The sequence below is a fragment of the Lygodium microphyllum genome, chromosome 3 (genome assembly GCF_053477565.2).
Source record: "Lygodium microphyllum isolate KBCC chromosome 3, Lygodium_microphyllum_v1.1.10, whole genome shotgun sequence".
Taxonomy (NCBI): domain Eukaryota; kingdom Viridiplantae; phylum Streptophyta; class Polypodiopsida; order Schizaeales; family Lygodiaceae; genus Lygodium; species Lygodium microphyllum.
The window spans coordinates 77,248,554-77,270,912 of NC_141137.1; the positions used below are offsets into that span (position 1 = coordinate 77,248,554).

The window sequence follows — 22,359 nt, forward strand, 5'->3', positions numbered from 1 at the left end:
ATGGGGATTACGTAAATCCCGGTCATGGTGGAGGGAAACTCTGATGGCGGGCTGGTTGAACAAGACACCCTTCAAATGTAAAGTCTTTCTTTGGAGAGTGATGATTGGTGGTCTTCCGCTTGCTTCGGCTCTTTCCAAGCGACGAATCTCCAATGGCCACTGTTTCTTTTGCACCACTCCTGTGGAATCCGCCCGCCACCGATTTATTTCTTGCCCCATCGCAAAGAAAGTCTGGTTATTTTTGTCGGCTGTTTGGCAAGGAGTGGTTGGTTTCACCCTGCGCCCCTTTGATTGGGTTTTCGGGCAGCCCAAATACCCCACTCCTGCACAGCCACATATGAAGCTCGTGTATCATTTTCTTCGATATTGGGGCTGTTGGCATAACTGGACCATTCGGAATGCTTTTCTTTTTGACTCCGCCTATAATGTTCAGCGGCATATTGCAAGGCTTAAGGGCCTCTTGTATTGGCAGTTGGATCTTCTCCGGCATTCTGATTTGCTCTCTAGGGAGGACTTACGTCCCTGGCATATGGCAATTTCCTCTGCATCTTTGCCATGACGTTGTAACTTGTAGTACTTAGAACCTCTTCACATGATGACTTAGATTGTCGTCATGTATCTTGTAATCAAGTAATCTTGTACTTTTTCGTAATTAATACAATTACCTTTTACGAAAAAAAAAAGAGAGAGCTTGGAGGCCCCTACTTGCCAACGGATCGATCGAGCTTGACCGGAGGTTTTCATGACATCCAGGTATATGAGACCCTTCCTCCACTTCCCTAGTTGTGTTCTTGAAAATCTAGAGGTCTAGCATTGTTCGTACCAATGGTGTTTGATCGAATCGTGCTCGAGTTGTCGTTTCGGCAGCTGGAATCGAACGTCCGTATTAGTGTCCAATTCCGAGAACCGGATGCTCGAACCAAAGACCTCGTCCGATTCGGAAAATCGGACCACTAGAATCGGACCCTGCCACATCACCACTCGGATAACCCACCCTTGTCCGATTTTGGGAATCAGACAAGTGGAAATCAGACACACCACCTCGTCTGATCGGAGGCTAGACCGTCCGATCACAATAATTAAACCATAGAATTGGACCCAACGACCTGTCCGATCAGACACCAACCAGAACCGGACCAAGCACCCCTATCCGATTCCTAGAATCGGACATACCAAAATTGGACCACTCCACGCTGTCCGATTGGACACACCTTGTCCGATTGTGACAATCGGACCTGACCTTGTCTGATTCCTAGAATTTGACACAACCTAAATCGGACATTGGTAAATCGGACGTCCGATTTTCAGAATCGGACTCTGGTAAATCAGACACAGCTTGAGAGACAAAATCTAGAAATTTAACAAATCCCAACCAATGAAGAGGGTGACCCGCATTGGGAGAACTCACTGAACACCTTACAAACAATTATAGACTAGAAATCGTAGCTAAACGGCCAGGAATCATGCAGCAGTACATTTCCACAAGCTTGACGTGCTTAGTGCTGTAGATTGATTGTAAGACCCCAAATTGACCCTGAATAAGCTGAACGACACGGCGTAGATCCTAACAAGTGGCAAGGAAGGCCAAGAACCGAGCTTAGCACCCCATCAGGCCATGAGTATAAGCAGGAGTGTAGAAGCTAAATAGTCATCTTGTCTTCACACTCGTACTGTTTTCAGTACTTGAAGTTCACTTGGTAAGAGCCGAAAGCCTGACTGTGCATAGTGCACAAAAGAGCACACCCACACATGCTGAGTGACTGTAAGTTGAGAAGTGCTTGTAAATAACAAGGAACTCACCTAGACATAATCCAAGAACGAACCCACTAGTAGGAGGAGATATGGAGACATAGTCGGGTGATCGAAACCCCAAGCGTAGGACCAAGCAAAAGACGCAGCAGGGTATCCAAGAGAAATAGTCACCATTGGAGGAGTGGATCTACCCGATCTAATCAACCTCATTGACAATTTGGTGGAGAGAGAGACCGCAGACATGGCTAAAATAAGCACTAACCACAGATGGGAGGAGAAGCTTGATCTAGGAGGTCTCTCGACCGAAATCCAGCGGTCGGTCACCAATTACGATCTATAGGCCCGGATAGACCACCATGGCAGGACATTCAAGGATGTTAAGGCGGACCTAGGAGAGGAGAGGAGACTAGCGCTCAAAGCTTTGCGAAGTCTAGTGACCTACAATCAGGAACAACAAGCCTGGAGTTTGCGGCAGAACATGGAAGTGCGTAAAATTTAGTGGGTGCTAGCGCTAGCAAGTAGAAATAGGATGGGCCTGGATGCCGAGAAGGAAAGAGTGCTAGAGGGAGATCTTATGTTGAGTGAGCTTCTCACGAAGCAATTGTTGGACAACGCTTCCACCGAGCGAAGTACCATTGCAATGGCAATCTTGTTGCTTGCAAGATTAGGAGTTACTTAGGGCTCCAAGAGCCAGTATAAAATCCCGATAATGGCAATGTAGCTAGACAAGTGCCAACCTAACGATGAACCATATAGCTCCGTAGAGCTGTTTGAGCAATTCTGCAAGGCCAATGGCCTCACTGATCTTACTTTGTGCTGGTAAGCTTTTGGTCTGTGCTTAGGAGACAAGGGTAGAACTTGGTACATGAGTCTAGATGCTGCCAAGTGAACTGACTTTAACAACCTCAAGAGTCTCTTCATTAAGAGATTCTCTGAGCATGGGTACTTTGATAACCTGCTAGTACGGGTGATGAATGTCAAGCAGAGGGATAAGGAGGATATCCGTGATTACGTGACCCATGTGAGGAGTCTCTTCAAGAGAATTCCTACTGACTAGTGACCAACCGAGAGAGTAGTGTTCACAGTATTCATTAATGGAATATGAAGCGAAGAGCTCTACGAGGCCTTAGTCGGCAACTCGAGCTTACAGCAAGACGTGCTAACGAGGGTCTTTGAAGAGGCCATTAGAGTGGACGACCAACTCAAGGAGAGAAATTTCAGGAGCTCGAATCGAGAAGAGACTACCTCTAGGAATCTCGAGAGAGCTTCAACAACAAGCGAAATATCAGGCCCAAGTACTCAGGATAAAGGCAAGGACACTGACTCAAGCCAGGAGCTAGTGGAGATGAGGATGGAGCTAGCTAGATTACAAGAAATAACGAGACGATCAACACACCCTCACGTCTAATGGGTGTATTGTGGCGCAAACCACTTGCCAGCTGAGTGTCAGGATTCTTGGTCCTGACGTTGTGCCAATTGTGGTAGGTTTAACCAAGATGCCATGCATTGCAGACTGCCGAGGAGACTCCCGTACTCGTGACCATATAATCAACCATACCTAGTGAATAGGCCGCTAAACTTCTTCGGAAGGGGAGCACCATTGGCTCTTGCAGCACCAAATGACGCCAAGCCAGCTGTCACGAGGATGTGAAAATTTGATGCCTTGCTTATGTTTAATTGACATTTGATTAAAGGATTAATCAAATGTGCAATTGAAAGATGCACATGTGTTGCACATGTGAGGTGCAAGCTACTTTTTTTACATTTAAAGGCCCAAGGACCCTGTGAAAAAGGTGGGTGTTAAAGGCAAAAGTTGTAACAAGTTACACTTGTTAGATTCTAGGTGAATATTGGTGTTAGTTTGTCCCTAGGACCATTAATTGGCCATTATGTGTCAGTGGTGACATTAGGGACTAGGCATTAATTAATGGATTAATGCTTGTCCAAGGGTCAATTAATGTATGGAACCACTTTGGGTTGCAAATGGCCTAGCCAATTAATTTTTGGATGGGCAAGGTCAATTTTTTGGGCATGGATTAAGGGCTGAATTAATTTTCAAAATTCATTAATTATGAAAACTAATTAAATGGATGAAAATTGCTGAAAATGGATTAAGAAAGTTGCCACTTGGTAAAACTTTCTCATGCAAGTGGGGAAAAGGCTAAATAGGGCTGAAGGGAGAGGGAAATCTCGTTTTTTCATTTTGGAGTTGTTGGAAAGAGGTGTTGGACTGTTGCTGCCAGCTCTTGGGGCCAATTCCCAGCCATTGAAGACCATTTTGGTGATGGAGATTGCATATTCTTGACCTTGGGAAGCTGGCAATTGTTGCTGATGCACTTTCTCCTGAAGATCACAGTCTCTAATGCTCCTATTGTTGTTGGTGCATCCGTTTGGGGCTGGTACAACAGGGCAGCAGCTGATTTTGATCAGTTCTTAGCGACAAATCTCAAAATTTTCTCTCTCTACAGCATTCTCTCATCTCCTCCAGCCTATGCTCAGCCATTCTCAGCAATTCTTAGCCATTTGGAGGAGATTTCAGCCATTTTTGGTGGGCTGATCTGTAATTTCTGCATTAAACCCTAATTTATAGCAGAAATTAGGGTTTAGCAGCCACCTTGGGATCCGTGCCAGAGATTGAAGGCTCAAGGGGCTGAAATCAGCAGCTGATAATTGAAGATTATCAAGGGATTTCAGGAGCCAGCCCATCCCGAATTGATTTGGGGCAGCATTTGGCCAGCCAGGGGTCAAATTGGAGAAGAAGTCCTGAGTGAATCAAGGGGCAAATGACCCAAAAGGCTTGCTGGTCATTTATGACAGCAAGAGCAATTGGTTAGCAGGAGGAGATTGAAGAATCTCAAGTTGTACTCCTTCCAATTGAATGAAAGCTAAAGAAATACCGCATGGGGCGCCAGTTTTGGGGCCAACAGGGAGTCTATTGCTCAAGAATGTTATGGTAAAGTGTGTATTTCGTTTTATGTGTATTTATTTATTGCTGTAATTAACTCTTAAATCAGGTTATCACCACCCATTCCAAGAAGGAAGGCTGGTTTCATGGTTCCATTGCCGGGATATATCAAATCTCTTGATTTGGTGGGCCCGAGGCACCTGATTGCAAGCCAAAACTTTGTGCTAGTGTTGATCCTTGTGCTCAGCTGAGAAATTACAGCAAGATGTCTTCATACAGTGGGATGCAATCAAGCAGTAATGATGCCTGTCATGATCCACATTCACATGGGGAAGAAGGAAATGCAATGCCTGATCTTGGACAAGGCACGAATCATGGACAACATGCTGAAAATGTGGCTTAAGGCCAAGATGTTGGACCCTCAATGCAGAAAGATGATGATGATCAGCAAGGGGAAATGGAATTTGATGATGTATTAAAGAATCGAATGAGGGCAATAGCCAATATCTTTGCTGAATTGGCAAAAGATCCTCAGTTTACTGGGTTTTTGAACACTCCTACGAAGGACAACAAGGGCAAGAAGAGAAAATCCTCTTCTAGAACTTCGGGACGGCAAGATGCACCGAAGAACAAGCCAAAGCCTTCTCAAGAGGCTCCTAAAGATGCTCATGGTCAAAAGCAGTTGGTGCCAGTTGGGCAAGAAATGCATATGCAAGTTCATGATGTAAATGATAATCCTATGGTTTTTGGACAACAAGGTTTGCATGAGAATTTAGGGCAGCCAGCTTACTTTGGTGATAGCACAAATTTTCATGCTATGGTGGGTGAGTGACCGAATGTGGGAATGTATGGCACACCTTCCCATAACTTTCAGCAACCAATGCATGGCTTGCATAACCCAATGTACTCTGGTATGGCTCATGGAATGCATAATCCGATGTATGGCGGCATCGGTATGATGCTTGGTGTGCAAAATCACGCATGTGGGCAAGCATCGGTACCCCGTCGTGCTTTTGGGGCTCAAGAAATAAGTACTGGTCATGCAAATGCTCCGTTTAATGCTGGCTATCATGGAAATTGCCTCTACACTAGTGGATACACTATGCCTTTCATGTGAGCTTGTTGAGGCATTTTTATGGTGATGTGCCTAAGGATGTATCTACTGAAATTCAGTCCAATGTAGAGGAGCTGAGTAAGATATTGGTATCTGAGCAGATTTTGCACATAAAAAGAAGAGGTCAAAGGTAAAGCTTCCATAAGCTATTGGGTGAAGTTTCACAACTGTTCACCAATGGATGCTAAATGGATGGAAGAGGATGACTTGGCAGACCATCCTTAGTTGTTGCAGCTTTACCTTGATGCCTTTCAGTTAGAGCCGACCTTGGATCGGGCTCTTTCAGGTTCAGCAGGGCAAGGGCCCAGAGTACCACCTGATACTCAAGGGGGAGGTAGCACTTCCACTCCTCCAGGAATGGACTGCTCTCGTGTATAGTGGATCTCGGATGTATTCAGCATGCATCCAAGGTGTCTGTGCTGACAGTATATCTGCCATGAGGTCACTATTCAGTGTACTAGTCACTATGGTATGTATGCAGATGGGTATGGTTTTCACTGCAGCTCTGAAATTGTACATTTGCATCAGGTTATGATCATGAGAGATTGATTACCGAGTGCTGGTTTTCAGTGTATGATCATTAGTTTCAGTGGTATTCAACTGGTTCTATGGACAGCAGCATGTGTATTGAATGCCATTGACAATTCAGCCATGGTTTTGGCTTGGTTTATGCTTTACTATGGTTGTGTAGTCAGCACTGTTGAGAAACAAGAGTTTGGGATGCATCCGATGAGTTTCTGGCGATAGTTTTGGATTATTGTTGAGCTTTATGCTATGTTTATGCTGGCTGGAAATTTTCAGCAAATGGTGGGCATATGAGATAGTTAGCCAGCAGTGGCCAATGTTGTGTTGACTACGATGCCTTGTGGAAATTCTAGTGCAGTATTGTTTCTTTTGACACATTACAGTGCAATTGAGGACGATTGCAAGGATTTCAAGGGGGTGGTCTGTCACGAGGATGTGAAAATTTGATGCTTTGCTTATGTTTAATTGACATTTGATTAAAGGATTAATCAAATGTGCAATTAAAAGATGCACATGTGTTGCACATGTGAGGTGCAAGCTACTTTTTTTTACAGTTGAAGGCCCAAGGACCCTGTGAAAAAGATGGGTGTTAAAGGCAAAAGTGTAACAAGTTACACTTGTTAGATTCTAGGTGAATTTTGGTGTCAATTTGCCCCTAGGACCATTAATTGGCTATTAAGTGTCAGTGGTGACACTAGGGACTAGGCATTAATTAATGGATTAATGCTTGTCCAAGGGTCAATTAATGTATGGAACCACTTTGGGTTGCAAATGGCCCAGCCAATTAATTTTTGGATGGGCAAGGTCAATTTTTTGGGCATGGATTAAGGGCTGAATCAATTTTCAGAATTAATTAATTCTGAAAATTAATTAAATGGATGAAAATGGATTAAGAAAGTTGTCACTTGGTAAAACTTTCCCATGCAAGTGGGGAAGAGGCTAAATAGGGCTGAAGGGAGAGGGAAATCTCATTTTTTCATTTTGGAGCTGTTGGAAAGAGGTGTTGGACTGTTGCTGCCAGCTCTTGGGGCCAATTCCCAGCCATTGAAGACCATTTTGGTGATGGAGATTGCATATTCTTGACCTTGGGAAGCTGGCAATTGCTGTTGATGCACTTTCTCCTGAAGATCACAGTCTCTAATGCTCCTATTGTTGTTGGTGCATCTGTTTGGGGCTGGTACAGCAGGGCAGCAGCTGATTTTGATCAGTTCTTAGCGACAAATCTCAGAATTTTCTCTCTCTACAGCATTCTCTCATCTCCTCTAGCCTATGCTCAGCCATTCTTAGCAATTCTTAGCCATTTGGAGGAGATTTCAGCCATTTTTGGTGGGCTGATCTGTAATTTCTGTATTAAACCCTAATTTACAGCAGAAATCGGGGTTTAGCAGCCACCTTGGGATCTGTGCCAGAGATTGAAGGCTCAAGGGACTGAAATCAGCAGCTGATAATTGAAGATTATCAAGGGATTTCAGGAGCCAGCCCATCCCGAATTGATTTGGGGCAGCATTTGGCCAGCCAGGGGTCAAATTGGAGAAGAAGTCCTGGGTGAATCAAGGGGCAAATGATCCAAAAGGCTTGCTGGTCATTTATGACAGCAAGAGCAATTGGTTAGCAGGAGGAGATTGAAGAATCTCAAGTTGTACTCCTTCCAATTGAATGAAAGCTAAAGAAATACCACATGGGGCGCCAGTTTTGGGGCCAACAGGGAGTCTACTATTCAAGAATGTTATGGTAAAGTGTGTATTTCGTTTTATGTGCATTTATTTATTGCTGTAATTAACTCTTAAATCAAGTTATCACCACCCATTCCAAGAAGGAAGGCTGTTTTCACGAGCCATTCCCAGGATGGAGATAAACGCTACGGGTATACCTAGACCACCTGGACTCTACATGACCCATCCACCAAGTGACGCTCCAATCCACTATGTGGAAGAGCCTTACGTACACCCTTATGTCTTGTACGACGAAGAGGGCAATGCAGTTGTTATGGATTACCGACTAGTATTAGTGATGGCGTTAGGTAGAGGGAGAGGTAGAGGCTTAGGAGGGTAGACCCAAGAACCAATCTTGCGGTCACCCAGGACATATCTCTTTGCACTGCCCTGAACGGGAGCAAGCAAATCGAGATAAGGCCGATCAGAGATGCGGTGAATGCAGAATCACACACCTCTTTGTTGATTGCTCGAGACGAAAGCTCTCCTCTAACTCGACAAATGAGCCCTCAGTCCCATTAGGGTTGTTCGGTGGCGAGACACTTAATGGGGAGGCCACGCCTATCTCATTGCATGTCACGATCCGCACACAAACAAAGCAGGATATCATTGCCAGGGCCTAGCAACTTAGATACAGCCTCTACTGGAAAGAGGAGCCGTAGGAGGAGGAAGAAACTGGGCGCAAAGGTCAGCTGAAAATAAAGAGTGCCACAACGTTGCCTGCGGGAAAGAAAGTGGTTGACGCAGAAGTAGAAACGTCAGCCCCAAGGATGGCCGCGAAAGGAAGTGCAAGGGTCGGGGAGTACCCCAACCCAAAGCGCCAACTCGAAGTCATCGAAAAGGCAATGGAGTGGATGAAAGAAGCCCATGAACATCTAAGAGACGCCGAGCCTATATTGGAGGACGAGATCAATGATCTCTCGAGCATAAGCACGCCGGTGTCATCGCCACAACCAAAATCGAGGGATGCGGTGGCACCACAAATAGTGCCGCATAAACAAAGCCTAAACACTATACAGGCCAGCGAACCGGCCAAGGTCATTGGCCAGGAAGTGCAAAGATAGGAGCGTGGCAAGCAGCAAGCAATCTCCTCACCTTACTCGTGACCACCACTGTGACGCTAAGCCTAGGAGATCTGCTTAGTAGCATCGGCCGCTGTGGCAGGAGCTGAAACAGTGGATTGAAGGACCAATGGGGTGAGGTGCTGCTGACTTGAACAAACATGACACTGAAACGCAACTACTGAGTTTGACGTTGCACTTAGTGCCAAAATCCTTACACATCAATGCTTTTTGGGAGGGCACTGAAACACATGTGGTCTTACCCGGTCTTAGCTCTAGGCAACACCACAAGGAAAGGAATCATACACACGGGAGTAGGAGTCAGTGTGCTGAGCCATGCAGTGCTCCAGACCTGGGGTAACCCACCAGTCGAGATGGCCAGGTTTAACTTCAATTTGGCTAATGGAACGAAAGTTAAGCCATTCGGTGTGTTAAAGAATTGCCCAATAAAAATCGCAGGAGTCCAATTCTCGGTTGCTTTATAGTCATGAAGGGAGTGGACTATGATATCCCGCTAGGCCGACCTTGGATGCACAATGCGAGAGTCATAGAAGATTGAGGCAATGGTTTTATCTTCCTAGGCAATTGAACCGAAGCCCTAAGAGTAGAGATGGACACCTGGAAGACTACAACGGTCGACCTAGACGCCATCTCCTCTATGCTAAAGGGTGACGGCCAGAATATGAAATTTTACAGGCCACTAATTAAGTATATTCCTTCCCCTAAGGACGAGCGAGACTGGATGCATGTCCTCTCTACAATCGACTTGAGGAATACGAGCAAGCTGTTAAAGTAGTTGGCAAGACTCGAGAAGAGCCTTCAGTGGCAATCCGCATGATGGCTAGGAGCGCGCAGAGAGAAACCGACCCGTCTCATTCCAAGTATTGAACAACATATGAGAGCTCCATGAGATCCTGGAACACCTGACCAACAAGTTAGCTGGTAACCCGTCAATAAATCTTAAACCACTCGAAGATCTCTTAAACGGACCTAAGTGGTGATGGACCAAAGTGCACAACTTAAACTTGATGTACAATTGGGCCTTAGTCATTGACAAGAAGGGCGAAACATATCAAGACTTGGGAAATGATGAGCAATCCGATGAAGATAGCTCTAACGTGACGAATATGAGGACTATTGTTCCTTTAGTGATGAGAGTGAAGGAGAGATTGACACGATAGAGTATGACACTCAGGGACAGGTGATAGAGCAAATACGAGCAGATTCCAAACCATGCAAGGGAAATGCCTTTAGAATCAAAAGAGGAGTCATGCGCATGGGTTGCGATTGCACCTGGTTGGAGCATGTAGGTGCAATAGACTTTGAGCAAGCAGGCCTAGCCTAACCAAGTGCCATGCCATTGCTTAAGACGGATTCACCATTAGAGCTATGACTACCGGGAGAGACTCCCTCTTCAAGCGAAGACAGAGAGTTCAATTTCGAGTCGGAAGTAAGCTTAGATAGTGATCCCGAGATACCTCGACCTTCCAAGACTAGACGCACCAAGGGGGACTTACCCGTCCACCTCAGGTACGGTAGATTAAAGGAGGGAAGAAGGGAGTAGCCTAGGGACGCGCAGGTAGAGGAGCAAAGAATACCGCAAGACCTGCCAAAGAGATTCACCAAGTTTAAGAAAGGTGATAGGGTAGTGATCTTGCTGGGGGCTAAATGCCAAGGGCAAGCAAGCGAACCCATAGAAGGACCCTACAACTTCCCTCAAGCCATCTCAAATGATGATCAATTCTTGCACTTTGGAACTCCGTTTTGTTGTCATGTGTAAAGTGTGGTGATGTATGACTCTACAAGAAGAGAGAAATGCAATGGATTCTTTAGACATGTACTCCCCGCTCTATCTGAAGGAGAGTAGCCAACTTGCAACTAACACTATTTTGCGCTATGGCAAGAAAAGGCTGAAATCATTGATAGTCTTAAAACTTTTCCTTGAGGCCAATAACCCACGTGCGAGCATAGTCATAAATGAAAGTGACAAAGTAGCTAAAAATTTTGTTGGATGTGGTTATGATATCATTAAAATTTGTATGTGGTTACGACAGCATGTTATGGGCTGAATCGTTCACGCCCACATAGACATTCAATATTTGTATGCAAGGGTCAAAATTGTGTGCTTTCTCACATTTTAATAATTGGGGGTCTTGCTTGTACATGTGTACCATCTCAACAGCAATGTAACCTTCAAGACTAAGGCAATCAAATGTGTATGCATTGGGTACAACTTAGAAGGTTGTATCAGCCTGTCACATACAAGGTTATTTGTTAGTAGAGATTAATGCAAAAAAAATCCTATTATTGGGCCTATAGATGTATTTGACACATTAATGGATTGTTCCAATCAGCTTTTGAGATATTTGAACATGTTCATGCTCAGTCCTGTGTTGAAAATAGTGAATTCAGAAGCCTATCGTTGCTGATTTATAGCTTGACTTGTCGCCACTTGATCAGGCTAAACGTTATGATATAGAGACTAAAGAGAGGGTTGCCATCTGGGAAGCAAAAATACTGCCTAGGTTGTTAGATACTTTGTGGGACAGCAGAAGACTCATCAGACTTTGCATTGTTAGAGATTGCATGTAATGAAGAGCCCTTTTGCATTGAAGATGCATTGGAGGATGAAAGTTGGTTGGCTGCTATGAAGTTAGAGTTAGAGAGCATTCATGATAATGCTACTTTGATTAGTTGCAAAGGAGAATGCCTAGAAGCAAGGGATCGACTATGAAAACCTTTGCACCTACTTCAAGTATGATGACCATGTGCATGGTCTTTGCTCCGACTTCACAATATGGGTGGCATGCGCATTAGTTGGACATTGAAAGATCCTCTTTGAATGGGGATTTGTAGAAGACGTCACTTAGCCACCAGGTTTTGTTCAAAAAGTATAGGATTAAAAAATGTGCCATTTGCATAAGGCTTTCTATGGCCTAAAGCAAATTGTAGGGGCTTGGTATGAAAAGATACATTTCCTACATGATTGGCCTTGGTTTTCAAAATATCCCCTTGGGCCTCTACAAACATGATGGCTAGGCTCTCGTTCTCATATTGTACATTGATGATATGCTGTTTACATGATGGGTAGCCTTTGCTGTAATAGAGCTTGGTCACTTGCATTACTATACTGGGAATCCCTTTGTTGCTTCAATCTACCAATGGATAGTTAGATGTTTGATTTATTTATGCAATACAAGGTTGGATATCCAATATGCAATTTTGTAGAGTGCAAATTTATGGATAGGGTATAGCCCAAATTCGCAATATTAGCGAAGGGTCAAATGTGTCTTTCTTCACTTGAAATGCAATCAAACATTAGGGTTGCTTTATCCATGCCATAGTTTTCAGATACAAAAGGTACAATATGGTACGGTATGATAAAATACGGTTCTAAATGGTACTTAAAGATTTTATAAGGTACGGTACGATATAAAAGAATAACTTGATTATTTTGGACTAAAGATAATAGAATAGATTTTTCAAGTCTAAATAGCAATGCTATTAGAGTATATAAGCTGAATACTTGAGGGTAACATGCCAAAACTTGATGTTGCATGCACAACATGCGCTATTGCTACTTACAACTTACAACTACATAGATGGGAGTGGATACTCATACATGAATGATCATACAAATAAGAGAAGTGTGGGATTGAGAGAGAGATGGTTGAGAGAGAGGGAGAGGCTAGAGAGAGAGAGAGAGAGAGAGAGAGAGAGAGAGAGAGAGAGAGAATGAGAGAATTTACGAAAAAAAGAGAGAGAGAGAGAGAAAGATATATTAACGTCTACATAAGGCCAATGTGGCCTATGAGACAAAATCCAGAGTACATCCATGTCTAGTGTCATCTCATCAGTGATGTAAAGATAACATTACAAATAAGTGGGTGGCCTATGAAACAATACTAAAAATAACTATATGATGGGACTATACTAGGGTTGAACCATGTGTAGTGTTATTCCATCAATAGAAAAGAAAAGCAAAGGAAAGGAGAACCAAATTTGATAGAACCATGTACAAAAGTGTGGTGGGGACTATGGGCTGTAGGTAATCTCAAGATCTGCACATGATCTCAGCTATGATGCGGTCCCTGGCTGCTTCACTGATATGTCTGGTGGTGAGTCTACGGTGTCTCGTGATAATGGCTCTAATCCGACTGTGGTGTAGCCTCCTTGGACGTGGTCCTAGTAGACGGGGTCGTCGTGCTCGACGAAGGGAAGTGGCTCTATCCAATGTGACACCACGGTGTGGCCTGTAAGGTGTCTGGCGGGGTGGCTCTATCTTTGCTAGGTTGGTAGTGTCAATAGGGTCGGATCTGTAGAAGAAGTCTGTCACTGCTCTCTGTGTGTGTCCCTCTGGGTGAGCTGGCCTCCTGTCTCGCAGTAGTGCACTTCGGCGCCTCTGGAGAGAGAGAGAGAGAAAGAAGAAAAACAAAGAAAGGAGAAAAAAAAAGTTGTAGGCTTGAAGGAGTGGCCAAAAAGTGCCTATTTTTTTGTACTAAATCGTACAAATACGTACCGTACCATACCATACGGATCAGTCCATATTATGTACGGAGACAACCCTGATCCATACAGTTGCCAATTGTTTCCTACTTTGTGATGCATGTGTATTGTGGCTCATCAAGAAACAACCAAGAATGGCCATCTTGAGCTATGAAGCTGAATACATGACAGCATTCATAGCCGTAGTTGAATGTATTTAGCTGAAATGACTTTATGTAGGTACAATCCTCATAGCTTTATCTTGGTTGGTCATTTGGTTTTGCAAGATATCGCTACTCCCTTCTCCTTTTCTTCCATCCTTGATCTCACCTCCTAAGAGGGTTCACCTTGACCACTTGGCCCTAGAGTACTTGATCTACACAACTCGAATGTGAGGTTCCTCATCCACAATTGACCTATTGGGCTTCAGCTACATCAATTCAACCATAAGCTTTGGAGAATGGTTTTTGGCCTTAAGATATTAGCCTTCAAACCATCGGCTTGACTAAGAAAGCTTAGCATAAGCTTTTTGGCCTTGTAGCATTTTCATCCAGCCTAAGGTAAGCCTTCAGAAATTGGAGTAAGCTTAGCCACACTCCAGCACAAAGGCTTGTGGGGATGAATCGGCCTTGAGATTGGCTGTGAGGCCTTCTAGTCAGAGCTGATCTGCATCTTGTAACGGATTGCTACATGCATTTTCATTGGCACATTGGTAGTTGTAAGAAATCCAGTATTCCATGTATATACAAAACATATAGAGGTGCATTATCATTATGTTAGGGAAAGACTCTGTGTGGGAGAGATTAGCATGGTCTATGTGTCTACATAGGAAAACATAGTAGGTATATTCACAAAAGCTCCATGTAGAAAAGTTTGAAGCTTTTTCTAAGGCTTTGGGCTTATTTCCAATTGGAGATTGATTTGCTGCATCCCTGCTGATGTTCACATCATTTATTCCAAGGGGGTTTGTCACGTGCTTTTTATTCCTAGGAGTCATTCTAGTGTGAACACACATTATCACCAGGGACTTTTTACCCTATCTCTTCTTCTTATTGTTCCCTCTTGCTCTACATTGAATAAAACGCATATGTGTGTTACCTAGTTAGATAAGTTGGGTCATTTCAATAAATGCTAAAAGCTAGCTGGCTGACCGCATACTGAGCCCTAAAAATGTTTTGAAAATCAGGGAAATTACACACGGGTGCATTCACATTTGATTGGTAAAGTAACAAGTAGGATTCTGCAGGTAATTTGAAGGAACTTGGTTCATGTGAAAATAGGGTAGGTAATAGAGATCATTGTCACGTGATTGGATGGAGATAGTCTTACCTGGCCTGGGCCAGGAGTCTTGACACCAAAACTAAAGAGTCAGACCTAGGCACACATGTTAACTTTGAGCCACATTGTTAAGGTACTCAGAATTAGCTCAAATGTAAACTCACGCTATTGGCTAAATTCCTTTGGTCTTGTACAGCCCAAAAAGAATCCCAAATTAAGCCAAACTAAACAGATTTCTAGAACTTTGGTAAGAAAAATGTCTTAGAAACTTGTGGAATCATGGGCATTGCCACTCTCATCCCTGTTATGTCACATGCAGTGCCATCATCAATCTGCTGCTCCCCTGCCCCGTCTCTGTTATTGTTTGGGTCCAGGTGCTGCAGCCCAGCTGGTTTTGGCCCTTCCTCTCCATTGCCAACCACTGCTGTCTTCATCGTTGGCAGTTGTGTGGCTGTGCTGGACTGGCCTCTGTCAGAGGGTCTACTGTATCTTGCTGCTGCCTGGCATATTGTCTTTCTTCTGTGTTCTTGTTTGAGTTCATTTATTAGGTTCGTTTGTGTACTCTCTGTGTTTTCTCTGCAAAGACTAATGTATCCTCACTCCAACTGAGTTGGTTTTTTCTCTCAAAATATTGAATTTACAACTCACTCGAGTGTTGAAGAAGAAGATAGCACAAGCCTCCTTGTCAAGTAGTCTTGCTCTTGTTGTTTTTTATTCAAACGTCATGAACAGGACATCAAAACCCATGAATGATAATTGAGAGTTCTGTTCAAGACTCCTTGTCAAGCAGTCTTGTTCTTGTTTTTTGTTAGAAGAGGTCATGAACAGAACAACAATGCCCATGAATGACAATTGAAAGCTCTGTTAGGTTTCCTGAAGTTTGATTGTGGTACCCTGTTGTGGTGCTTATGTCAGTAGCACAATCTCGTCTGTCAACTCCTTTATGCAAAGGTATCAGAACTGTTGTTTTCTTTTCTGATTTCTTGTGATGTTGTTTTATCATCTTTGACTTGAACAATACAATATAAGTAGGACAATCTTGACGGTCAACTTCTTCATGCACAAGACATCACAATTGTTCCCCCTCTTAGAAGCTGAAATGTTTCCTGTCAATCAAAACGATGTCATGTAAGAAAACCTCAACACCACTGTTTTAATGACATTCCATGTCGATATTTTATTCAGTATGAAGTTCATGGTTGTTGCTGACCTGTAGTTTTGTCCAGTTCCATGTAGCTACGAAATAAATTTTTAGGCTTGAGTTCATATAAATTGACATTTATGTAATTGACCTTTAATATTTTCCTTGATGGCAAATGTAGGTGAGGAAAGAGGTCATCCTTTTTTGCGCATTCACTTGACGGATCATGAAAGAGATAGAAGAAGCCGATTTCATGGTAAGGGACAGCATGTTGATCGTGATGAGGATGAGTCCGCAGGAAATATGGGGGAAGAAACTGCCGGGGAGCGTTCTGTATCTGATTCTGAATGACCATTGCAAGTGTTGTAAGGTTCAGTTGTTGGCAGGTTAATGTGGTGTAGCTGCTGCTGCAAGATTATTGAAAGTCTATCGATTGGGGTTCAGATCATGTGGTATATAAGAGAAGAGATTGGTTTGTTCTCAAGCTGCTGTAGCAGTCGACGTCGTGTATTCACATGGCAAAGTCGGGCTTGGATGGTTCTGAGCACATAGAATATTCACAATGAAATCTAACCTGCATTTTGATGTTGTTCTGTTTGTATAGTCTTTCTGACATCTTTCCTTAAGAAAGTACATGCATGGATATTGTGCATTCAACAAAAAGGTAATATTGTGGATCTGGATTTGGCCTGTAGGCTGTGCCCCTGCAGAGGAATTATTTTTTGAACAGCAGTTGGTGGCCTTTTTCCCCTTATGTAAACCTTTGTTACTCAAAAGTCATCAAAACTTCAAGAAAATACCCAAAACCAAGATAAAAAAAGAACAAAAGTGGTGTCCATGCAAGTTTCTACTTGCACATGGACTCATTAATGATAACAATTGAAAGTCCTCCATGCAAGTTGATTGACTTGTGGATGCACTATTAGCTAGTAGTCCCAATCTGACTGCAGCCTTAATCTCCTTAGGTTGGGTTTAGACTACTCTAGACAATTGGCCCTTCAAGGTTGTGCTTTCATATAGTGGACAAGTGGTAAAGGATGAAACGCTTGTTAATGTGAGCTAATTGATGTGGGAAAGTTGAATCAAGAATGGACGGCCAATAGTTTTGAGACTTAGGCCAAAGACGTCACTTGATTTTCAAGGGATTCATGCCACTCGAGACTATCCCCCGTGCATGGTTTTTTCATCCTCTTGCTCAAGACATCAATTGTCTACCCCTTGATTGTTCACATTTGGATAAATTTGAAACCAATCTTATGGAGTGATTGTGAGCCCAAACTTGGCTAATTACCAAAAGTAGAACCCCCCCCAACCATATTCAAAGAAATACATAACACATTCACCACGTCAATAACCCTCGAACATGACCAATATGGCCATGGATAGGAATACTAGCTTGATTAAATATGTATAAGCATTTTGTATCTTAAGGCTAGTACAATGTAAAAACTAAAAAGGGGCCACTTGCTAAAAGAATAATTCCTAAACATGACCAATATCACTATTGATACTAGTGCTGTGTCCTCAAGATATATCAAAGGCTTGCCTAATGCAAAAACCAAGAGATGAAAATGCTCTTGCAAATACTCATGCTTTGCAAGGTGGCATGAGATGGCATTTTCTCCAAGACCCTAAAAGAGATGGTTGTGTTGATTTGTCACTAAAGACCAAAAACATGAGAAAACCCTCCTATTGCCTAGCCATTGGACAAGATACAAAAAGGTGACAGGGAGTCTTATCACATATGGCCTTGTAGGAAGATTGCCTTGCAGAACCCTTCAGACAAAATTTACCTTAGTAATATCTAATTCAAAATGAATGTGTAGCACCAATACCGATGTATCCTCTAATCCTAGCAAAGGAGATGAATCCTCTAACTTGGAATGGAAAAGCTTGCCAATTTTGTTACTCTAAGCAAATAGAGCATTATTATGGAGCTTTGATAGTGCATGTCAAAATTTAGAATATGCCACTAAGAGGTCTAAATTTGAAAAGTACCATGGGAAAGCCCAACCTCAATAAAAGACATGTTGAAAAGCACCATGGGAAAGCTTGACCTCAATAAAAGACATGTTGCAAGGAGACCCAAACACAACTTTGATGGCGTATTGTTTCTTTCATAACATGAATCGATTAAAGACATGTTGCCAAGAGCCCCATATCTAGGTTGTATGGTTCCCTATTTCTTTCATAGCATGACTCGAATAAGTTGCACCAACTTGTATGCACACTTCTCTAAGGGACCAAGGTGAAAAGTAGGAAATCATAGTGATCACCACCATCTATCCTCCTTTGAGAAAAAAATGCATAGGTCAGTCTTGTTATTTTAAATACATACACTCAATTCAGGCATGTCTGCATCCAACGTAAACATTCTGCCCTTTTTTTTTCCTTTTGCTATCAAGCGATCTTTATTTTTCATATCCTCAACAAAGCATCCATGAGAGTTAAATCTGACCTGCAAGCCTTGCTCAACCATTTGACCAACAGAAACTAGGTTCTTGGTGATATACGGGACATGAAATACATCCGATAGGTATTTCTTTTTCCCATCCTACATAGACAAAGGAAATTTTTCAATCTGCACAATAGGATGTGCAGTATTATCACCAGTCTCCACAAATCCTGGTTTTTCCATTTTCCTTGCATCTTGCATTCATTCTACATGACCTGTCATGTGGTTTGATGTACCTGAGTCAACATACCACACATTATTTCTTTCTTTTGCACTTGTCACAGAATTTGTATTTGCTACATTATTCATATAGGATGACGTTAAGCTAAATAAAGGGAAGTACAGTACGAGTGTAAGGCTTGGTGCAGTTTTTTAATAAGTGGTAAAGTCTCTTCGACTCTTTTCTTAATCAAAAGCCTAACAAAAAAGTGTCATTTTTTAATGTTTTGGCCCTAATGTCATAATGTGAGAGACAAATAAAATAGATGCAAGCATAAATATCAGAGCTAGCTAAGGTAAACCCTCTCCATTAAACACCATCACTTGGCCATAAAGTCATTGCAGCAATTACGCGTTAGTGTATGGAAACATGAAAAGAATGGATTTGCACAATGCACTAGGCTATTTTTCAATTGTTTGAGCACTTAATCATATAAAAGTTTGCATCAAGCATCGTTAAATGGTATCAATTACAAGTTCCTAGATGCATAGCACTTGGTTTCTCTAAGATTTGACCCACGTAGAGAGAGTGAGCAGCCCGAATGTAGGCCTAGACGGTGGGTCAAAGGGGGCAGATAAGTGAGGATAAGTGCATTCTTGGAACATTAAATATATTGGTACTAAGAGGAGAGTTTGTTTCGAATATGTCTATGTATGGAAGCATTGCATCAAGGGGCCAATCCCCAAGATGTGGAAGAGCTGTAGTAGGGCCGCGGCAATCAACCGGTTGAGTGCCCTTGTGTCTGTGATAGGTGGCATTTAATGCCGATATATGTATAATTTTCCTCTGAGGAGACGGAGAAAAGGGAACATCCGTTGGATTACAAATTATAAATGCACAGTAATTAGTGTTTAGGATAGTGTATTCCTCGATAGACACTCATGGCCCGCGAGGCCATGAGGTGGGGTTGTTTGTTGAGGGCATAAGGTCCGGCTAGTGCCTTAGCCAGTGCCGGCCCATTTTAGGTCCCATAATCTTCAAACCCAAAGATTTGAAGAACTCTATAGTCCGTTTTGTAAACAAATTATCCTCTTGCCCCAACCCTACTTTCATGACCACATGTAATTATCTTAGACTACTTAGGGTACTACTTAGGCAAGATCCCACTCCACAAGAACACGACCTTCCAACCCTTTATTTTGATCCCAATGCCATAGATAGCTGCGCCATGGCTCGATTGATGATGTGAGTTGCTCTTCTCCCTTCATTTTTCTCTTCCCTCCTTGAAGATACGAATGATAACTGCTTTACACGTTGCAATCATCCATTTCTATCCACGACCACTATGCAAGTCCGCCTGAACCTTAAAGGATACTTACAGAGTAGGAAATTCTTGAATAAATCTCTTAGGTTCCCCATCTCCACCCACTCAATGACGAAGACTAGCTCTCGTCATGAGCATGTAGTTTTTAAAAAAAAGATGAACAAAGAGAAAAAAGAAGCACCTCATGGGCAAAGCAATTAGACCACTTTACTTCACATAGGCCATGAGCACTGCATCTAGGGGCCCTAAAATTAGACGCGTCCGATGGCTTTAGTCGACCCGCTCTATCCCTAACTCCCTAGCCCTTTCTCCCCATTGCATACTTAGGGCACATCAAGGGCAAGGCACACCAAGGGGAGCTCATGCTCACCTTTGGTTAGACATGACTCCCTAAGTTATATCCACAGCACCTCCGCCTGCACAAACTGGGTTCTCAAGTGTGGGACAACACCCAGGCGACCCAACTCCCAGTTCCACTATATGAGCACAATGCACCACACGGTAAGGTAGACACACCCCTAGGTAGTGCACCTTCTTTTCTTTTTAGGCATAAACAAAAGTTGCAACCCATCAACTTCGAAGGCCCCATCATCCATGCAATACATTCTTGGCCCCCACCATCTCAACTGGTTAATCAACCTCCCCTCAAAACCAATCCCCACGAGACCCCATCATCATTGACTCACACAACCGCCCTTTTTAATTACCGAATCTTCATCAACTCAAATCTACGAGTGTCATGGAACTTGCACTTGTTTAGGAGGGGGTAATGTTTGTGCAACATGTCACCATGCAAATGAAACAAACTAGAGGAGGACCAAACTTAAGTCAAAAAGTAAATGAAAAAGCTCATTTTGCCCAGGCAAGAAAAGTGAAAGAGAAGGTAAGCTCAGAAGAAACGATAGAGAGCAACGGATATTCTAGCAAGGTGCTGTCAAGGATCAAGGAAAGCATCGGATATTCAGCAAGGCTCTCTCAAGGATGAGGGAGAACCTCCAAAGGCTCTCGCAAGGAAAGCGTGAGGCGCAATGTAATTCATTTGATGAGGAATACAGGTTTCCTCTTGTGTGCATGGTGAACTCTAAACAAACATAGGTAAAGGGATAAGGCAACTTGAAGGGAATATGAAAAAGCCATGGTAAGATTGCGGTGTAGCAATCGCAGAAAGCAAGAGGCGAGATTCATCCAACATGATAGAAAATTTCAAGACAGACCCACTCAAGGTCAGCATAGGGAGGGACCCACCCCAACTATATCTTCAATTTTAAGGGCCAATCCATCCAACACCATCCCCCGCAAGGGCTTGTATGAAAACTCAACAAAAGCTATCTAGCTGCACCCATCCCACCTTCCAACTACTACCCCATCAGTGCCATGGGACTGGCACTAAGCTAGGAGGGGGGTAATGTTAACCTCAACACAAAAAGAAAGCGAAAAAAGTGGAAAAGCGCAAGTCATGGCCTAAAAGAGGTGGCCCAGCAGACACAACAGAAGAAGCAAGAATGGAAATGACCGAAAGTGCAAGGGTGGCCCCAAAAGCTAAGTTAAAGACAGAAGCACATTCTTAAATGCAAGGCGCCCCTAAAAGTTTTTGTAAAAGAGCGCCAAGCTTTCTCCTATGCAAATTGTAAAGATAGATGGGCGGTAGAAAGGAAGCCAGAAAGATAGAAGGACAATGGGAGAGAGGGCCTGTCGGCTATGTAAAAAAAAGGGATAAGGGGATGACACCCAAAAGGGATTTAGGGCTACATATAAACGCCAAAAAGTGAATAGAGAGGCTCATTCTTTGGTGTGTGGAAAAGTAGACTCATCTTCTTCTCTCCTTCTCTTCTCTTTGCTTGCTTGAGGGAAGAAGTGTGTATGTGAGGGTGAGGGATTTTGGAGGTGAAACTCTCCATCATCTCCTCTCTTATTCTTCTCTTCTCTTTTCTTCTCTCGTCTTGTGCATGGCTATGGAGGATAGAGCTTGAGGTGGAGGCTTGGGGATGCTTGATCTTGCATCATGAATCATGGAGCTACCGGAGTGCTTGAGGGAGGAGGCAACTCGTTTGGGCATCAAGGTAAGCTCACTACACCCCTATAGGATCGAAAGCGCATCGGCTAGGTGAGAAATAGCCATAGATGCTCACTTGAAACACTTGAACAATAAGTGGTCCGTGGGTCTTGGTAGTTGAGCGTGAGCTCCCTCTACACGGCCTCAGTGACTTGACATTTGGAATGGTTGGGAATCTGTCTCTTTTCAATTCGACTGTCAAAAAATTTACCAAAAAATTGCAACCACCGCAATGGCAAAAGTTTTGCATTTTCGTTTTCCTTGATCTCTAAAATTGTCAGATCTTCAGGTTCCACTTTCGTCGGCTTTAAATTCTTAGCTAAAATTTGCATTAATCCACTTCTAATCTGCACTTTACGGTCTTTAAAATATTCTCTCATTGGCAACCACGGGA

At 43.1% G+C, this 22,359-nt stretch overlaps 1 protein-coding gene across 4 annotated transcripts in view; it reads left to right on the forward strand.

Annotated features, from left to right (window-relative positions):
* The window catches only part of LOC148038528 (protein EMSY-LIKE 1-like), a 99,895-nt gene extending 83,117 nt beyond the window's left edge, over positions 1-16,778 (forward strand). For 2 of the 4 annotated variants that reach the window (XM_087675435.1, XM_087675436.1), the window contains one exon: positions 16,155-16,778. In XM_087675435.1, coding sequence (XP_087531561.1) covers positions 16,155-16,324 — 170 coding nt within the window. In that variant the 3' untranslated portion in view covers positions 16,325-16,778. The remainder of the gene's footprint in view (positions 1-16,154) is intronic. The other 2 variants (XM_087675437.1, XM_087675438.1) reach the window with 1 other exon arrangement.
* The last annotated feature ends 5,581 nt before the right edge of the window (positions 16,779-22,359 follow it).